At 37.6% G+C, this 17,779-nt stretch overlaps 1 protein-coding gene and 15 non-coding genes across 16 annotated transcripts in view; 1 reads left to right on the top strand and 15 right to left on the bottom strand.

Annotated features, from left to right (window-relative positions):
- kif26ba (kinesin family member 26Ba) overlaps window positions 1-17,779 on the top strand; it is a 130,216-nt gene that overhangs the window by 48,698 nt on the left and 63,739 nt on the right. The window contains exon 5 of the mRNA XM_052620213.1: window positions 8,266-8,449. Coding sequence (XP_052476173.1) covers window positions 8,266-8,449 — 184 coding nt within the window. The remainder of the gene's footprint in view (window positions 1-8,265; window positions 8,450-17,779) is intronic.
- trnal-uaa (transfer RNA leucine (anticodon UAA)) lies at window positions 12,235-12,317 on the bottom strand. Its single transcript has one exon. It is a non-coding gene; the product is annotated as a tRNA-Leu (tRNA).
- On the bottom strand, window positions 12,463-12,545 carry trnal-uaa (transfer RNA leucine (anticodon UAA)). The gene has a single exon. It is a non-coding gene; the product is annotated as a tRNA-Leu (tRNA).
- Window positions 12,955-13,037, bottom strand: trnal-uaa (transfer RNA leucine (anticodon UAA)). The gene has a single exon. It is a non-coding gene; the product is annotated as a tRNA-Leu (tRNA).
- Window positions 13,639-13,721, bottom strand: trnal-uaa (transfer RNA leucine (anticodon UAA)). Its single transcript has one exon. It is a non-coding gene; the product is annotated as a tRNA-Leu (tRNA).
- On the bottom strand, window positions 13,856-13,937 carry trnal-uaa (transfer RNA leucine (anticodon UAA)). The gene has a single exon. It is a non-coding gene; the product is annotated as a tRNA-Leu (tRNA).
- On the bottom strand, window positions 14,242-14,324 carry trnal-uaa (transfer RNA leucine (anticodon UAA)). Its single transcript has one exon. It is a non-coding gene; the product is annotated as a tRNA-Leu (tRNA).
- trnal-uaa (transfer RNA leucine (anticodon UAA)) lies at window positions 14,454-14,536 on the bottom strand. Its single transcript has one exon. It is a non-coding gene; the product is annotated as a tRNA-Leu (tRNA).
- Window positions 15,799-15,881, bottom strand: trnal-uaa (transfer RNA leucine (anticodon UAA)). Its single transcript has one exon. It is a non-coding gene; the product is annotated as a tRNA-Leu (tRNA).
- Window positions 16,023-16,105, bottom strand: trnal-uaa (transfer RNA leucine (anticodon UAA)). Its single transcript has one exon. It is a non-coding gene; the product is annotated as a tRNA-Leu (tRNA).
- On the bottom strand, window positions 16,316-16,398 carry trnal-uaa (transfer RNA leucine (anticodon UAA)). The gene has a single exon. It is a non-coding gene; the product is annotated as a tRNA-Leu (tRNA).
- trnal-uaa (transfer RNA leucine (anticodon UAA)) lies at window positions 16,540-16,622 on the bottom strand. Its single transcript has one exon. It is a non-coding gene; the product is annotated as a tRNA-Leu (tRNA).
- On the bottom strand, window positions 16,845-16,927 carry trnal-uaa (transfer RNA leucine (anticodon UAA)). Its single transcript has one exon. It is a non-coding gene; the product is annotated as a tRNA-Leu (tRNA).
- Window positions 17,064-17,146, bottom strand: trnal-uaa (transfer RNA leucine (anticodon UAA)). Its single transcript has one exon. It is a non-coding gene; the product is annotated as a tRNA-Leu (tRNA).
- trnal-uaa (transfer RNA leucine (anticodon UAA)) lies at window positions 17,355-17,437 on the bottom strand. Its single transcript has one exon. It is a non-coding gene; the product is annotated as a tRNA-Leu (tRNA).
- trnal-uaa (transfer RNA leucine (anticodon UAA)) lies at window positions 17,572-17,654 on the bottom strand. The gene has a single exon. It is a non-coding gene; the product is annotated as a tRNA-Leu (tRNA).

The following is a 17,779-nucleotide window of genomic DNA, read 5'->3' as shown; positions in this document are numbered from 1 at the left end:
GCTATATATATATATATATATATAGCATTATTCAAGCGAATCCCCTTTAATCTACACCATGTGGATAAAACGCTGACTAATTAGAAGTGATATGCAACAGTTGTATGTTATGTTAAAGCTCTAGGGTTGTGTGCTATAGCAGTGGGAGGGCTGTGGCCTTCCTCTTTCATGCTCGATGTTTGAGGCTGAATCTCAATGCAGCGGCTCAGCAGCTGTGGATCGGAGCAGGATATATGAAAAGTGACAGGGAAATTAGACGACAGGCCCTCTTGACACAAAGCATCACCAGAACACGACTGCAGGGTAAAACAGGCTGCAGGCTTTTCTTTCTTCCAGCACTGCAGGAGTGAAACGGCTTCACCCAGTCCTTTGTGTTTGAGGAGATGAAGGTTGTTTTAAGGATAATCTTTGGCCATAGAGAAAGCTGACGTGCATGATGACATTATTAGCCTGCTGGGTAGGTCTGACCATGTGGATTAGTCACTTAGTACGCTGGCTTAACATGACCAGAACGTAATCTTTGGTGCCGTCTCAGTCCTTTATAAAATTTCTGACTACTGTGGCTTTCTGCTGTATTGTTTTGAGACCCAGACCTATTCGCTTGTTAAGTCTGACGTCACGTAGCAGTTACAACGAGAAAACAACAAAAGGTGCTAATATAAACTCACAATGTTATAGAATACTAGCGAAAAAGTTATAATCGTAACATTTACCTCCATATTGAAGTCCCAGATAGCCAGACAATGAAAATATAAATATACAAAAAATATATAAAAATGATTTGTGTTTGGGACGCTGTGAGCACGGAGACTGTAGTGTATACCGTAAGTTTGAAAGCGTTCATCTTAAATTATTAATATGAATAAACAGTGTTCATAAACGGCTGCTTGGACCCAGAAACAGCGCTTCTTGTGTCATCACTTAACAACCGAATTAGCACAGCTTTTTTTAAAGGCATAGTTCTGGCATCATTTACTCACCCATGTTGTTCCAAATGTGTATGATTTTCATTCTTCTGTGGAACTTAAAACAAGATATTTTGGAGAATTATTCAACTGTTTTGGTCCACTTGTGAAAGTCTCTTTTGGGTTATGCAGAAGAAATTAAGTCATACAGGTTTGAAACTACATGAAGTGAGTAAATGATGACTGCATTTTCATTTTGAGTGAATTATCCCTTTAAATCACAAAGCAGGTAAGAACCCGTGATGACCTTAAAGGGACATCGGATACAATTTTCACCTTTTATTATTATTATTTTTTTCTACCAGCTCAGAAAAGTTGAAAAGAAAACACACAACTTAATTAGTAATGGGCTGTCTGAGTCTGAAACTGTGTCATCCAGTGAGCTGTTTCAATCTGCAGCCGGGAAGCTAGCTATTTGAATAAGACCACCTCCGAATCATATACAGAATCCAAAGCATCAATTCAAGTCTTGTGTCGACATGCCCCACAGAAGAGAGGGGCGGGCTGAGCAGTAACTCATTATCATTTAAAGAGACATGCACCTAAATGACTCACTGTGAAAAGATCTGTTTTTTAGGTAATTTTTTTTTTTTTTTTTTTTACGCAACCATTGATGATTTTTACCAAAGTATGTTACAGACATTTCATGAAGACTGTAAAGAATCATACCAAATTGTGTAAAATGAGTATCTGATCTCCTCTTTAAATCCAATGGGTTGCAGTAGCAGTAAATTTGGATATTACATGGGCAAGTGCAAATGGATTTGACATCTACAGGCAAAATTGTCAGTATCTTAAAAAATGTTTTCCCAAAAATAAATACAAATAAAACATTTCAGATAAATTTTTCGTAAAGCATCATGTGGCTTCAGAAGAACTTCAAGAAAAGCCATATGGATCTGTAGAAATTATATTCCTTTTGTTCACCCCCACGTGCACAATTGTAAAATTTTTGTTTTGATTAGAACAGTATTTAAAGGTTACAAAAAATGTTTTATACAAAGTTTATCAAATTTATATAACATCATGAGGACATTTTGAGAATGTTGTTCTAAGAACATTTTCTCTCAAAATTATGAGAACGTATATCAAATATTAATAAAGTTCTAAGAATGTTTCATAATCATTACTTTATTAATGGTTTGTCCAAACAATTATATAACTTATAAAATGTTACTGAAACCTGTGAGATATTCTTTGTAATCTGGGAAGACATGAAAGAATCACATAGATTTTTTTTTTTCACTTTTCCTTTTTCCTTTTTCTTGTTTGATGTGCAAGTCTTCAGCTTCTATTGCAGTTTGTATTTAGATGGATCTTCTCAACATATGTTCTTGCTCTCTTTCTCGTATCTGTGCAGCCTAAACATGAGTTCTCTGAGGTTTGATTCTGTCTGTTTTATATATCCCCCTTTCAGAACATTGGACATGTATTCTGGTTTCATTTAGTTTGCAGCCATTGCGGTCTTATATTCTGGAACAGTATGCAAATAGTGAGTGCAGAGGTGCCAGAGCACTGGGTCCAACTTTACTGTTGCCTGTGGTGTTGAAAAGATATCCTCGGAGAAGTGTGTGGTATGTTACAGATGGAGAGGGTGAGAAAGAGCGAGTGAGAGAGAGAACGAGATTGGCGCGGGGACTGAATAGTAGACATTATCAGCTGAGCACAGGGGCTGAGAGGCAGCAATGTGATGTTGTTCCTGTCTGTGTCTTCCCTGCTTCCTGTTTGGATGTTCTCGCCCGGTCTCGCTTCTTCTTGAGCCTGGACATCTTTTCCTGGACAATGCAATCAGAAGAATAAGCCAAACAGAGACATGGGGGAAAGAAACTGAGTAAGATATGGTCAAAGTGTGAGAGGGAGAGATGAGATTGGCGAGCCGGAGCGTAGGCAGTCAGGAGTGCTCAGGTGTGGGGATTAAGCTATCTGTTCATTGCAGAAGAACTGCTTCGGTCGATCTGCTGCGGATACAGTAGAGGAGGGGCACTCAAGATTATATACCATACATAAATAGCACAACATGGAGAGCTAATGGATTCCTGATAAACTGCCATACTACACATTCAGTCAGGTGGACACTTGTTTAAGAGCGGACAGGAAGACAGAACTGGACACTTAGGGCTCATCGGGCCCTCTAAATGATGGACAGGTGAGAAACAAGTAATGTTTTCTTTAGCCTCACTGGACTGAAGTGTCTTGCTAATGCTAATATTTTTTCTTAATATTTACATCTGTTTGAGTTAATTTGGTATATAGTATTTACTTGGACTTACTTCAATTAGGTTTCCATTACTTAAGAAATCTAAGAAGATTAGGTTGGTAGATTTAAAAATAAAATAAATGTTTACCTTTTTGAGTTTATGCTTTGAGTGTATAGTTCAAACTATCCACCTAGCAACTGCATAGAAAAACAATAACAATAAGTTATATTATCAATATAATATAGTTATCATTATAGTTATTATTCTTAGTGTGAACATGCCTTTACTTCAGATACATTTACCTTAGCAATCACATATTAATGGCCTGGTAGCCACCTGTAACATCCTAGCAACGTCATAGAAACATGTTGACAACCAGAAGACCATAGCAACTTCATGGCAATGCCCTGGCAACCACACAGACCAACCTAGCAACTCCATAGCAACATGCTTACAACCAGAAGACCTTAGCAACTGTATGTCAATGCCCTGGCAACAACCCAGAACACCCTAGCAACAGCACAGAAACAGTTTGACAAACAGAAGACCTTAGAAACTGTATGTCAGTGGCCTAGCAACTATCCAAAACACCCCAGCAACTCCATAGCAACATGTTGACAAACAGAAGAATTTAGCAACTGTATGGTAATGCCATTTCAACCACCTAGATCTCTCTAGCATCATGACAGTGTGTTTTGTAGTTTATTGTTGACATTTTTGTGACTGTGCTTTAATTAAATGGCTACATGATTGTATTTTGTGTTTACATATCACATTATGTGCTTATATGAGGGTTAGGATGACTTAAGGATTATGTAAGTTGTACTTTTTGGGAGATGATGATGAGAAGGAGAGATGTTGTCTGTTTTCTAAATCAGAGTGTTCCTCTAAGAAGCTATTTAAGGATACAGTATCTCATTAACGCCTCTGCAAAATAACACATTCACATCTCGCCTGAGTTCGGTTCAAGTTAAGTGTCCTCCTAATTTTCATACAGTTTCCCTGTTGACGTGTTTTAGCTTTTAACAAAAATCATTTCCATCTAGTTTCATCAGGTCTGTCTCAGGCAGTTAACGAAGAACGGTAAGCTATGTTTATTTATGTAGGACAAGAGGACTCAAATTAGAAGCACATGGTGGAGACAACAGTTTGGTTCAAACTTTATGAGACTTTCCTTGCCAGCTCATTAAGGATATGGTCAGTGTGTTTGTTAACGGTGTGTGTGTGAGCGAGAAAACTGTTTTCCTGACATTAATGAGTGCCACAATAATTACCTTACTTTGCACATCACATATCCTCGTGGAGCACAGCCATGTACTTTGTCACAGTCCTTAGGGGGTTACACACATATTTTATACACAAACACTCACTTCATATCCCTGACAATGAATCCAGGTGATAATTTGTCTCATTTCTAAGGAAGTTTCCTCATACCGTTGGCATCCAGAATGCTCAGTCTGATGATTTCATAGCTTGCACAGCAACTGTATCTCTAGAACTGATTTATACACAAACACTCAGTGTTATTATTACTTCCAGCTATATTTTCACCTGCTCTTATCTTTCAGGTTGTTTATTATTGTTGCCTCAATTTTTCCCCTTACAGTAACCACTTCCCTCCACTCCTCTCAACAGAAATGTGATCAGTTAGCAAAATGTTTTCTTTGCTTTATCAAGTAGCAGGTCTGAACCACAGTGCTAGAATTTTTTTCTTTGATAGCCAGAGGCTTAAGGTGTATTTCTATATGATGTGATGTGATTTTAGAGCCAAAGACCTGAGCTACCACAGATACCTGTATTTTTTTTTTCTCTCCTGTCTGTACCTTTGACCTTGACTAGATTTGCACAAGTTGGCAAAGGTGGAGCGCTTCAAAATGAAGGATTGTGCCTCAAGGTACACTGTAAAAAAATAAATAAAAAGCTCTCCAATTTATATCTAAATTTTCAGTTGGCCTAATTTAATTTATAAAATTAAATTCACACTAATTCAGTTAGGGCAATAGAAAAATTTGAGTTGGAGAGGTCTGATGTTTGTTTTTGTTTGTTTTTGCTTTTTTTTTTTACAGTGACAGTATAACTGACACAGGACAATTTGACTCACACATGTTGAAGTTTGGAGTGTAGATCTGCCCTGTCATGTTGTGTGTGTTGTCTCTTTCCTTTCTAACTCTGTAGAGTTCATTAAAACATCACTGCCGGATGCACCAACAAGACCTTTAGAATGGGCACCCATATAATAAAGAGAAAAGATTGGTTACACTTTATTTCGATAGTCCACTTTAGACATTTTACTGACTATAAGTAACTTTGTAACTACATGTCAACTACATATCAACTAAATCTCAGAAATTTGCAACTACATGTCTACTAACTCTCAGAGTAGACTGTTAGGGTAGGTTTAGGGTTAGTGTTAGGGGTAGGTTTAGGCTTAGTATAAGTTGACAATAAGTTGACAAAGAAAGTGTTAGAAGATATTAAGCAGACAGTCTACTAATACTCTACTAACTGCTAGTTGACATGTAGTTGCAAAGTTACTTACTGCTAGTAAAATGTCTAAAGTGGACTATCAAAATAAAATGTTACCAAAAGATTTGCTTGGACTAGCATGAATTTTAAGGCTGGTTAGTGCACATCTGGTCGTTGGGCAAATATATCCTGATGTTGTTGACCAGTACAATCTTTTTGGTAAAGTTGGTTGACCTTTCTTTCTGTCTTACTAAGGTCTTTACAATATTCTATCAACACAGTGAATACATATTCAGGCTAAAATAGTCTATTTTAAAACTGTTCTTTGCATCAAAAAAGTGAAAAAAAGTAGCATCGACAATGTAAAAAGTAATATAATAAGTAATAATAATAATAATAAATCTACTACGCTTTTTAGTTGGAATCTTTATGGTGCAGATAGTAATCCTAATCTTTCTTTAATTATTGTTATTATTGCTTCCAAGGTATGGAAGCCCAGATTTCTTTGACAATGGCCTTCAGCTCATCTGCATTTTTTGGTCTCTTGTTTCTCATTTTTCTCTTGACAATACTCCATAAATTCTCTATGGTTCAGGTCTGGTGAGTTTGTTGGCCAGTCAAGCACACCAACACCATAGTCATTTAACCAGCTTTTGGTGCTTTTGGCAGTGTGGGCAGGTGCCAAATACTGCTGGAAAATGAAATCACTATCTTCAAAAAGCTGGTCAGCAGAAGGAAGCATGAAGTGCTCCAAAATGCCTTGGTAACGAATGCAGTGACTTTGGTTTTCAAAAAAACACAATGGATCAACACCAACAGAAGACATTGCACCCCAAATCATCACAGACTGTGGCAACTTAACAATAGACTTCAAGCAACTTGGGCTATGAGCTTCTTCACCCTTCCTCCAGACTCTAGGAACTTGGTTTACAAAAAATACAAAACTTTCTCTCACCTGAAAAGAGGACTTTGGATGACTGGGCAACAGTCCAGTTCTTCTTCTCTTTAACCCAGGTAAGATGCCTCTGACATTGTCTGTGGTTCAGGAGTGGCTTAACAAGAGGAATACGACAACTGTAGCCAAATTTCTTGACACGTCTGTATGTCTTGACCCCAGCCTCAGTCCATTCCTTGTGAACTTCACTCAAATTCTTGAATCAGTTTAGCATGACATTCCTCATAAGGCTGCTGTTCTCTCGGTTCGTTGTGCATCTTTTTCTTCCACTCAACTTCCTGTTAACATGCTTGGATACAGCACTCTGTGAACAGCCAGCTTCTTTGGCAATGAATGTTTGTGACTTACCCTCCTTGTGAAGGGTGTCAATGATTGTCTTCTGGACAACTGTCTGATCAGCAGTCTTCACCATGATTGTGTAGCCTAGTGAAGAGACTGCAACTGTTTGGTTTAAGGGAACACATTTGTCTATCTTTTTAATTATTCTTTAAAGGCAAAGTGTCATATATCTTGTGATATCACACCCTAATCATGAGATAAGACATTTTTTAATAAATACATTAGGGGCGGGAAATGTGTTTTACAATCCTTTTCTGGGTCCCCAGCAACAAATAAACTATTTATTTTTCCCATGCCATATTTTCAGTCCATCACTCCCTGCATCTCTGCATCAAAATCCTTTCTATCTTTTTGTATTTGACCACTTGAGGTGTTTCAGTTTTTTAAACAGCAATTTCATCCCCCATCATCCAATCCCTAATCCAGTGGGAGTCTAAATGAGGCTGTGATGATGAGCCTCAGCACAGATATGCTTGGTCAGGTGAAAATGCTAGACTGATTGATCAATACTTCTCAAAGAGCCAACTGAAACAGTCTCTAACAGGCTGAGTGACTATGGTTAGAATCAGTCAACCCTCACTTCTCCTGCTCCTGCTGGTCAAAGCCATTCTCAATATTTCTTCAAGCTCTAAATACACAAGAGTACAATCATCCTATGAATGTGTGTGATTTCTTAATGCTTGGAGATATAAGTTACTTGGACCCCATTTGTAAGGATGATGTTGAGGTTTGGGGGTCAGTGGAGGCATAGAACAATCATTTTCAAGGCCAAGTAGACACAACTGACCCCTGTCACATTTTTAACTTGGAATTTCTAATGTATTGACAACATAATAGTAGTTTAAGTTTGAATCCATGATGATATACATTCATTAGATCTTAAATCCATTGCCTTAACTACTCTGCCATCCTCGTTCTATTTAACAGTGTGGAATTTGTCTGTCTGTCCAATTTTAGATATTCTGGAGCATGGCTTAGGGTTTCATTTCATAACAATAAATTAGCTTTGATTTGTACTTTTCAGATGTCTGTTTTCTCTGCTGATTGGCTGTGACATGCATGTAATGACTTGAAAGAGCTTAACAATTCACAAATCTTCTTCTCTGTTTTGAGATGGACACTTGAAATTAAATTCGATTCACTTGATTGCTCACAAAATCAGTTTTGGTCTGCATTGTTACATTTGAACTTTGCAAGCTGTATTTTAAATTTGCAATACATAATACTTTCCCTAAACAAACAAAAACTTGGAATCCATGTAAAAAGCCATGGGATCGCAGCGTTTTTACACATATGCACATCTGTTCTAGTTTTAACTTTGCTTGTGTTTGTTTATCCTCAGGGCTGCCCAGAAATTGAATCTGTCTTCCAAGAAGAAGAAGCAGCGTCCTGCGCCCCCTGTGGCATGTGATCCACCCCTTTATCCCACCAACTTCAGCGGCATCCTGCAGGTGTCTCCGCCCCCTGCTCCGCCCTGCCTTTTACGGGCAGTCAACAAAGTCAAAGACACTCCTGGCTTGGGCAAGGTACGATCTTTCAGCAAAAATGGCTGCATTTAGGTCTTGTCGTTTTATTAGTCTTTACTCTTATTAAGTCTGTTTTTTACCAACATATGAGCATATGTAAATGCTTTTGCAAGCTAAACAGATTCACCTAATCAACATAGAACAGACTACTTTTTATTATTTACTTAGATCTAGCAGCAATGGTCACCTATCAATGCTAATGTCCCCTTCAAGTGGAGTTGAAATACATTGTAATAAATATAATAAATATAATTGTGAGTTCTGAGCACTTGGTCCTAGTGGTTAGAGAGTATGACTCCTAAACCTAAGGTTGTGGGTTTGAGTCTTGGTCCAGCAATACCATGACTTAGGTGCCCTTGAGCAAGGCACTGAACCCCCGAACTGCTCCCTGTGCACCACAGCATAAATAGGTGCCCACTGCTCTGAGTGTGTGTTCACTGCTGTGTGTGCACTTTGGATGGGTTAAATGCAGAGCACAAAATCTCAGTATGGGTCACCATACTTGGCTGTATGTCACGTCACTGAATGACCAAGCGAAGTGAACATTTATTGGGATGATACCTAAGTTGCAGAATTCAGAGAGACTTTGGCATGTCAGTTTGAAATGTGTTGGAAAGCAGGTTTGTAGTGAATGGTAATGAAGGGCTTTGGGTGGTATAATTTTACATGCTATGTTTCAGTCAATTTATGGAAGAATTTATAAAAAAAAAAGTTAATCACTCTTCATGATCAGTCAAATAGAGAATCATGCTTTTGAAGCTTTTAATCTTTAACATTATGTTACAAATAACTCTATTGTGTACTATCATCTCAATCTTGTGGACCAACTATAGTTTGCCACACATTTTTACTTAAGTGTCTGGCTTAAAACGCTCGCAAAAGACGCGAAATGTGAATGGCCACTCAGCCTCCCTAGTTGTTTTTTACATTATATTTGCAGATACTCCCTGAAGGAACTCAGAACTTTATTTGTCAACACTACTGTGTAATGTCTGATGAGATGGGCAGGACTGGGGCATTAAGGCTGGATCAACTGAACGTGATGGCATCTGGTTTCTTTTGTATCTTGCTCAGAGCTCAAAGGTGAGCTCTTTAACTGAAAACAAAGGGCCAAGCACAGCAGAATCAAATGGGCTACAGGATGGAGGCAAAATATGATTAAACAAGAAGATAACCATCTTTACACGTGGCACTAAAATTCTTTTAAAATAGGTATTTCCCTCAAAACGTGCTTACTGGAGATGCGTTTTCTATGGATTCCATGCATTTGGTTCCATAGAAGAAATAAAGACATGCCTTTATATAATTACTTTAGGGTGAGTCAATGTTGACAATATTTAGCTTTTTGGACAATATATTACTTTAATATCAGATGTAAACTGTGCCAAAATGATAATAGGTTTTTAACTAAACAATCAAACCACCTTCAGACATAATTTTGTGACACAGGCATCATATAACACAGCTGAGAAATGTCAGCATCAGATCTGTGATTTGGCAGCATGAGAGAACATATGGGGAAAATACGAGAGAATGTTGCCTGCATAATACATGTTGATATCACAGGTGAAAGTGTTCTGCTGCAATGGGAGATGCAGGTGAAGAGAGGTTTAAGATGCATGAATGCAGAGGAACATATACAGGTACTTTTGCTATGACACACTAAATTTTTGGGTGTTCTTCTCATCTGTCCTGGTTGGTCCATAAGGCTATTGTTAATAATATAAGGTAGTCATTTAGCAGATACTTTTCTTCCTAACCGATGGAAATACAGGGTTATTACAGGAACACCTTTACCACTCAGCCACCCTGGTTACTGTTTTGACATAAAGCAACCTTTTTTTCTTTTTCTTTTTACTGTATTTAAGAATTAAGCAAATAGTTTGTAACAGAAACTCATACTGTACCGCTCTTAAGTCCAATTGTTTTCTTTTTAAAATTATCAGTGGTCTACCAGAAGTGAGGTTCGAAACCACAAGGACATTTGTCCATTGGATCTTAAGTCAAACACCTTAACCTCTCGGCCATCCATCTTACTCTTTTGACCTTTTTTTTTCTTCTTTTTTTAATCTTATAAAACTTTATATGCCTTATAAAACTGCTGCATTAACTAACGTTAAGCGATTTGTGAAGCTAGGTCTAACGTGACTTTAGTTACAGATTGGCGTGAAATTGTGCTCTCACAACAACCACGCTATCTTAAAAAGCCCAACATCACGCTAAGGTTGCTTTCAAGTAAGCAAAACGATGCTTTGAAAACATCTGTTTCGCTGGAAGGACAAGGAGTAGCAACAGGACAACAACACAGAGACTTGACAGGTCTGATGGAGGGGCTAACGGGATATTTTACAGGTAAATACTAAAACGGGAAGACAGCGGGAAAACAGCTCAAATACGTGAGAAGCCCGGAAAAACGGGAGGGTGGACAGCTACTAACTACACTTTTGAAACACATTGTTAAAAGTCCATGTGTGAATGGTTGTTAGCACTAACGGTTACTAAACTAGCAGCTAGGTAACGTTAGAGCGCAGCTTACCGGATAACTGTAATGTTTGCCGCTGTTCCAGGGTTAGGGCTGCACGATGTGTTGTTTAAGCATCGATATCGCAATGTACAAATCCACGATAGTCACATCGCAGGATGTGCGATGTAGGCTGTCGTAGTTGATCCGTTATTCATTAACTGTATGGGCCAAAGAGCGCGCCCGAGAGAGAGAGCGCGAGCGCGCGGCCAGCGACACACTAGATGCGTGGCGCAAGTTCTCAGCTGCGTGGCGTGTCCGTTTTTAATTCAGCTCCCATGTTAACAGGTTAGAGCTTGCAGACTGCCTGCATGAGACGCGCGTCTCAGGCGCGGCTCAAGCCGCGCGGAAAACACGTGCATGCTCGAAATAGAGCCGCCGCCTATTTATATTGCACCTGTCACCGGCCTCAGAGAGAGAGCGCGCGCGCAAAGCGAGCCCCGGCCGCACGCTCAATGTCTTCAAACAACAAGAGCGCTGTCTTGCTCTCTCTCCCTCGTTCAACTGGCTGTATGTTTACATTCGCGAAGCTGGCAACATGGCCGCCACTTCCCAGAATGCAACTTGGGGCCCGAGCCCTTTTGGATCTTAAGTCCAACGCCTTTACCACTCGGCCATCCTGGGTACTGTTTTGACATAAACAAGTTTTTTTTTTTTTTTTTTTTTTTTTTTTTTACTGTTATTTAAGAACTAAGCAATTTGTTTGTAACATAAACTGATACTGTACAGCCAAATTATATCTCGGCCATCCTGATTTGACAAAAAGCAGTTTTGGTTCAAACTCATAATGTTGAGCCAAATTACTGTTTTATTTTTTTTTGATTATCATTGGTCTAACAGGAGTGGGGTTCAAACCCACGAGGACATTTGTCCATTGGATCTTAAGTCCAACGGCTTAACCTCTCAGCCATCCTGGTTACTGTTCTGAACAAAAGCTACTTTTTCTTTTTTTCTTTTTTTAACTGGTATTTAAGAAATGAGCATTTTCTTTTGTGACCGAAACTCATAATGTTGAGCCAAATTACTGTTTTATTTTATTTTTTTAATTATCATTGGTCTACCAGGAGTGGGGTTCAAACCCAAGAGGACATTTGTCCATTGCATCATAAGTCCAACGCCTTAACCCCTCGGCCATCCTGGTTACTGTTCTGACAAAAAACTATGTTTTTTTTTAACTGGTATTTAAGAACCGAGCAATTTTTTTGTGACAGAAACTCATAGTGTTGAGCTAAATTACTGTTTTATTTATTTATTATCATTGGTCTACCAGGAGTGGGGTTTGAACCCACGAGGACATTTGTCCATTGGATCTTAAGTCCAACGCCTTAACCTCTCGGCCATCCTGGTTACTGTTCTGACAAAAAACTACGTTTTTTTTTTTTTTTTTTTTTTTTTAACTGGTATTTAAGAACTGAGCAATTTTTTTGTGACAGAAACTCATAATGTTGAGCCAAATTACTGTTTTATTTTATTTTTTAAATTATCATTGGTCTACCAGGAGTGGGGTTTGAACCCACAAGGACATTTGTCCATTGGATCTTAAGTCTAACGCCTTAACCTCTCGGCCATCCTGGTTACTGTTCTGACAAAAAACTAGTTTTTTTTTTTTACTGGTATTTAAGAACTGAGCAATTTTTCATTGATAATCCTGGTTACTATTCTGAGATAAAGCAATCTTTTTTTAACTGGTATTTAAGAACTGAGCAATTTTTTTGTGACAGAAACTCTTAATGTTGAGCCAAATTACTATTTTCTTTGATTATCATTGGTTTACCAGGAGTGGGGTTCGAACCCAAGAGGACATTTGTCCATTGGATCTTACGTCCAACGCCTTAACTTCGCGGCAATCCTGTTCACTGTTCTGACAAAAACTACTTTTTTTTTCAAACCGGTATTTAAGAACTGAGCATTTTCTTTTGTGACAGAAACTCATAATGTTGAGCCAAATTACTGTTTTATTTTATTTTTTAAATTATCATTGGTCTACCAGGAGTGGGGTTCGAACCCACGAGGACATTTGTCCATTGGTCCTTAAGTCCAACGCCTTAACCTCTCGGCCATCCTGGTTACTGTTTTGACAAAAAGTAACATGTTTTTTTTAACTGGTATTTAAGAACTGAGCAATTTTTTTGTGACAGAAACTCATAATGTTGAGCTAAATTACTGTTTTATTTTTTTTTAGATTATCATTGGTCATCCTGGTTACTGTTCTGACAAAAAAATAGTTTTTTTTTTTTTTTAAACTGGTATTTAAGAACTGATCAATTTTTCATTGATAATCCTGGTTACTATTCTGAGATAAAGCAATCTTTTTTAACTGGTATTTAAGAACTGAGCAATTTTTTTGTGACCGAAACTCATAATGATGAGCCAAATTACTGTTTTCTTTTTTTTTTATTATCATTGGTCTAGCAGGAGTTGGGTTCGAACCCACGAGGACATTTGTCCATTGGATCTTAAGTCCAACGCCTTAACCTCTCGGCCACCCTGGTCACAGTTTTGGCAAAAACAAATTTTTTTTTAAACTGATATTTAAGAACTGAGCAATTTCTTTTGTTACTGAAACTCATAATGTTGAGCCAAATTACTGTTTTATTTCTTTGTGACAGAAACTCATAATGTTGAGCCAAATTACTGTTTTATTTTATTTTTTAAATTATCATTGGTCTACCAGGAGTGGGGTTCGAACCCACGAGGACATTTGTCCATTGGATCTTAAGTCCAACGCCTTAACCTCTCGGCCATCCTGGTTACTGTTCTGAACAAAAGCTTTTTTTTTTTTTAAACTGGTATTTAAGAACTGAGCAATTTTTTGTGACAGAAACTCATAATGTTGAGCTAAATTACTGTTTTATTTTATTTTATTTTATTAAATATCATTGATCTACCGGGAGTGGGGTTCGAACCCACGAGGCATTTGTCCATTGGATCTTAAGTCCAACGCCTTAACCTCTCGGCCATCCTGGTTACTTTTCTGAAAAAAAGCTACTTTTTTTCTTTGTGACAGAAACTCATAATGTTGAGCCAAATTAATGTTTTCTTTTGGATTATCATTGGTTTACCAGGAGTGGGGTTTGAACCCAAGAGGACATTTGTCCATTGGATCTTACGTCCAACGCCTTAACCTCGCGGCCATCCTGTTTACTGTTCTGACATAAGCTACTTTTTTTTAAAACTGGTATTTAAGAATTGAGCATTTTCTTTTGAGACAGAAACTCATAATGTTGAGCTAAATTACTGTTTTATTTTATTTTATTAAATATCATTGGTCTACCAGGAGTGGGGTTCGAACCCACGAGGCCATTTGTCCATTGGATCTTAAGTCCAACGCCTTAACCTCCCGGCCATCCTGGTTACTGTTTTGACAAAAAGCACCATGTTTTTTTTTTAACTGGTATTTAAGAACTGAGCAATTTTTTTGTGACAGAAACTCATAATGTTGAGCTAAACTAGTGTTTTATTTTTTTTAGATTATCATTGGTCTACCAGGAGTGGGGTTCGAACCCACGAGGACATTTGTCCATTGGATCTTAAGTCCAACGCCTTAACCTCTCGGCCATCCTGGTTACTGCTCTGACAAAAAACTATTTTTTTTTTTTTTCTTTAAACTGGTATTTAAGAACTGAGCAATTTTTCATTGATAATCCTGGTTACTATTCTGAGATAAATCAATCTTTTTTTAACTGGTATTTAAGAACTGAGCAATTTTTTTTGTGACAGAAACTCTTAATGTTGAGCCAAATTACTGTTTACTTTTTTTTGTGATTATCATTGGTTTACCAGGACTGGGGTTCGAACCCAAGAGGACATTTGTCCATTGGATCTTACGTCCAATGCCTAAACCTCGCGGCCATCCTTTTTACTGTTCTGACAAAAACTACTTTTTTTTCAAACTGGTATTTAAGAACTGAGCATTTTCTTTTGTGACAGAAACTCATAATGTTGAGCCAAATTACTGTTTTATTTTATTTTATTAAATATCATTGGTCTACCAGGAGTGGGGTTCGAACCCACAAGGGGAAGTCGTGGCCTAATGGTTAGAGGGTTGGACTCCTAATCGAAGGGTTGTGAGTTCTAGTCTCGGGCCGGACGGAATTGTGGGTGGGGGGAGTGCATGAACAGCTCTCTCTCCACCTTCAATACCACGACTTAGTTGCCCTTGAGCAAGGCATCGAACCCCCAACTGCTCCCCGGGCGCCGCAGCATAAATGGCTGCCCACTGCTCCGGGTGTGTGCTCACAGTGTGTGTGTGTGTTCACTGCTCTGTGTGTGTGCATTTCGGATGGGTTAAATGCAGAGCACAAATTCTGAGTATGGGTCACCATACTTGGCTGAATGTCACTTCACTTCACTTCACTTCACAAGGACATTTGTCCATTGGATCTTAAGTCCAACACCTTAACCTCTCGGCCATCCTGGTTACTGTTCTGACAAAAAACTAGTTTTTTTTAAACTGGTATTTAAGAACTGAGCAATTTTTCATTGATAATCCTGGTTACTATTCTGAGATAAAGCAATCTTTTTTTAACTGGTATTTAAGAACTGAGCAATTTTTTTGTGACAGAAACTCTTAATGTTGAGCCAAATTACTGTTTTCTTTTTTTTGTGATTATCGTTGGTTTACCAGGAGTGGGGTTCGAACCCAAGAGGACATTTGTCCATTGGATCTTACGTCCAACGCCTTAACCTGGCGGCCATCCTGTTTACTGTTCTGACAAAAACTACTTTTTTTTTAAACTGGTATTTAAGAACTGAGCATTTTCTTTTGTGACAGAAACTCATAATGTTGAGCTAAATTACTGTTTTATTTTTTAGATTATCATTGGTCTACCAGGAGTGGGGTTCGAACCCACGAGGACATTTGTCCATTGGATCTTAAGTCCAACGCCTTAACCTCTCGGCCATCCTGGTTACTATTCTGAAAAAAAGCTACTTTTTTTTTTTTTTTTTTTTTTTAAACTGGTATATAAGAAATTAGCATTTTCTTTTGTGACAGAAACTCATAATGCTGAGCTAAATTACTGTTTTATTTTTTTTAGATTATCATTGGTCTACCAGGAGTGGGGTTCGAACCCACGAGGAGAATAGTCCATTGGATCTTAAGTCCAACGCCTTAACCTCTCGGCCATCCTGGTTACTATTCTGAAAAAAGCTACTTTTTTTTTTTTTTTTTTAAACTGGTATTTAAGAACTGAGCAATTTTTCATTGATAATCCTAGTTACTATTCTGAGATAAAGCAATCTTTTTTTAACTGCTATTTAAGAACTGAGCAATTTTTTTTGTGACAGAAACTCATAATGTTGAGCTAAATTACTGTTTTATTTTTTTTAGATTGTTATTGGTCTACCAGGAGTGGGGTTCGAACCCTCGAGGACATTTGTCCATTGGATCTTAAGTCCAACGCCTTAACCTCTCGGCCATCCTGGTTACTATTCTGAAAAAAAGCTACTTTTTTTTTTTTTTTTTTTTTTTAAACTGGTATATAAGAAATTAGCATTTTCTTTTGTGACAGAAACTCATAATGTTGAGCTAAATTACTGTTTTATTTTTTTTAGATTATCATTGGTCTACCAGGAGTGGGGTTCGAACCCACGAGGACATTTGTCCATTGGATCTTAAGTCCAACGCCTTAACCTCTCGGCCATCCTGGTTACTATTCTGAAAAAAAGCTACTTTCTTTTTTTTTTTTTTTTTAAACTGGTATTTAAGAACTGAGCAATTTTTCATTGATAATCCTGGTTACTATTCTGAGATAAAGCAATCTTTTTTTAACTGGTATTTAAGAACTGAGCAATTTTTTTGTGACTTTTGTGACAGAAACTCATAATGTTGAGCTAAATTACTGTTTTATTTTTTTTAGATTATCATTGGTCTACCAGGAGTGGGGTTCGAACCCACAAGGACATTTGTCCATTGGATTTTAAGTCCAACGCCTTAACCTCTCGGCCATCCTGGTTACTATTCTGAAAAAAAGCTACTTTTTTTTTTTTTTTTTAAACTGGTATATAAGAAATTAGCATTTTCTTTTGTGACAGAAACTCATAATGTTGAGCTAAATTACTGTTTTATTTTTTTTTAGATTATCATTGGTCTACCAGGAGTGGGGTTCGAACCCACGAGGACATTTGTCCATTGGAACTTAAGTCCAACGCCTTAACCTCTCGGCCATCCTGGTTACTATTCTGAAAAAAACCTACTTTTTTTTTTTTTTTTTTTAAAACTGGTATTTAAGAACTGAGCAATTTTTCATTGATAATCCTGGTTACTATTCTGAGATAAAGCAATCTTTTTTTAACTGGTATTTAAGAACTGAGCAATTTTTTTGTGACAGAAACTCATAATGTTGAGCAAAATTACTGTTTTCTTTTTGATTATCATTGGTTTACCAGGAGTGGGGTTCGAACCCAAGAGGACATTTGTCCATTGGATCTTAAGTCCAACGCCTTAACCTCTCGGCCATCCTGGTTACTGTTTTGACAAAAAGCAACATGTTTTTTTTTAACTGGTATTTAAGAAATGAGCATTTTTTTTTTCGTGACAGAAACTCATAATGTTGAGCCAAATTACTGTTTTATTAAATTTTTTCAATTATCATTTTTCTACCAGGAGTGGGGTTCGAACCCACGAGGACATTTGTCCATTGGATCTTAAGTCCAACGCCTTAACCTCTCGGCCATCCTGGTCACTATTCTGAAAAAAAGCTACTTTTTTTTTTTTTTTTTAACTGGCAGTTAAGAAACTAGCATTTTCTTTTGTGACAGAAACTCATAATGTTGAGCCAAATTACTGTTTTATTTTATTTTATTAA

This window comes from Carassius gibelio, chromosome A17 (assembly GCF_023724105.1).
Source record: "Carassius gibelio isolate Cgi1373 ecotype wild population from Czech Republic chromosome A17, carGib1.2-hapl.c, whole genome shotgun sequence".
Classification (NCBI taxonomy): Eukaryota; Metazoa; Chordata; class Actinopteri; order Cypriniformes; family Cyprinidae; genus Carassius; species Carassius gibelio.
Note: the sequence above shows the minus strand (reverse complement) of the source record. Positions and strands in the feature narration are given on the sequence as shown.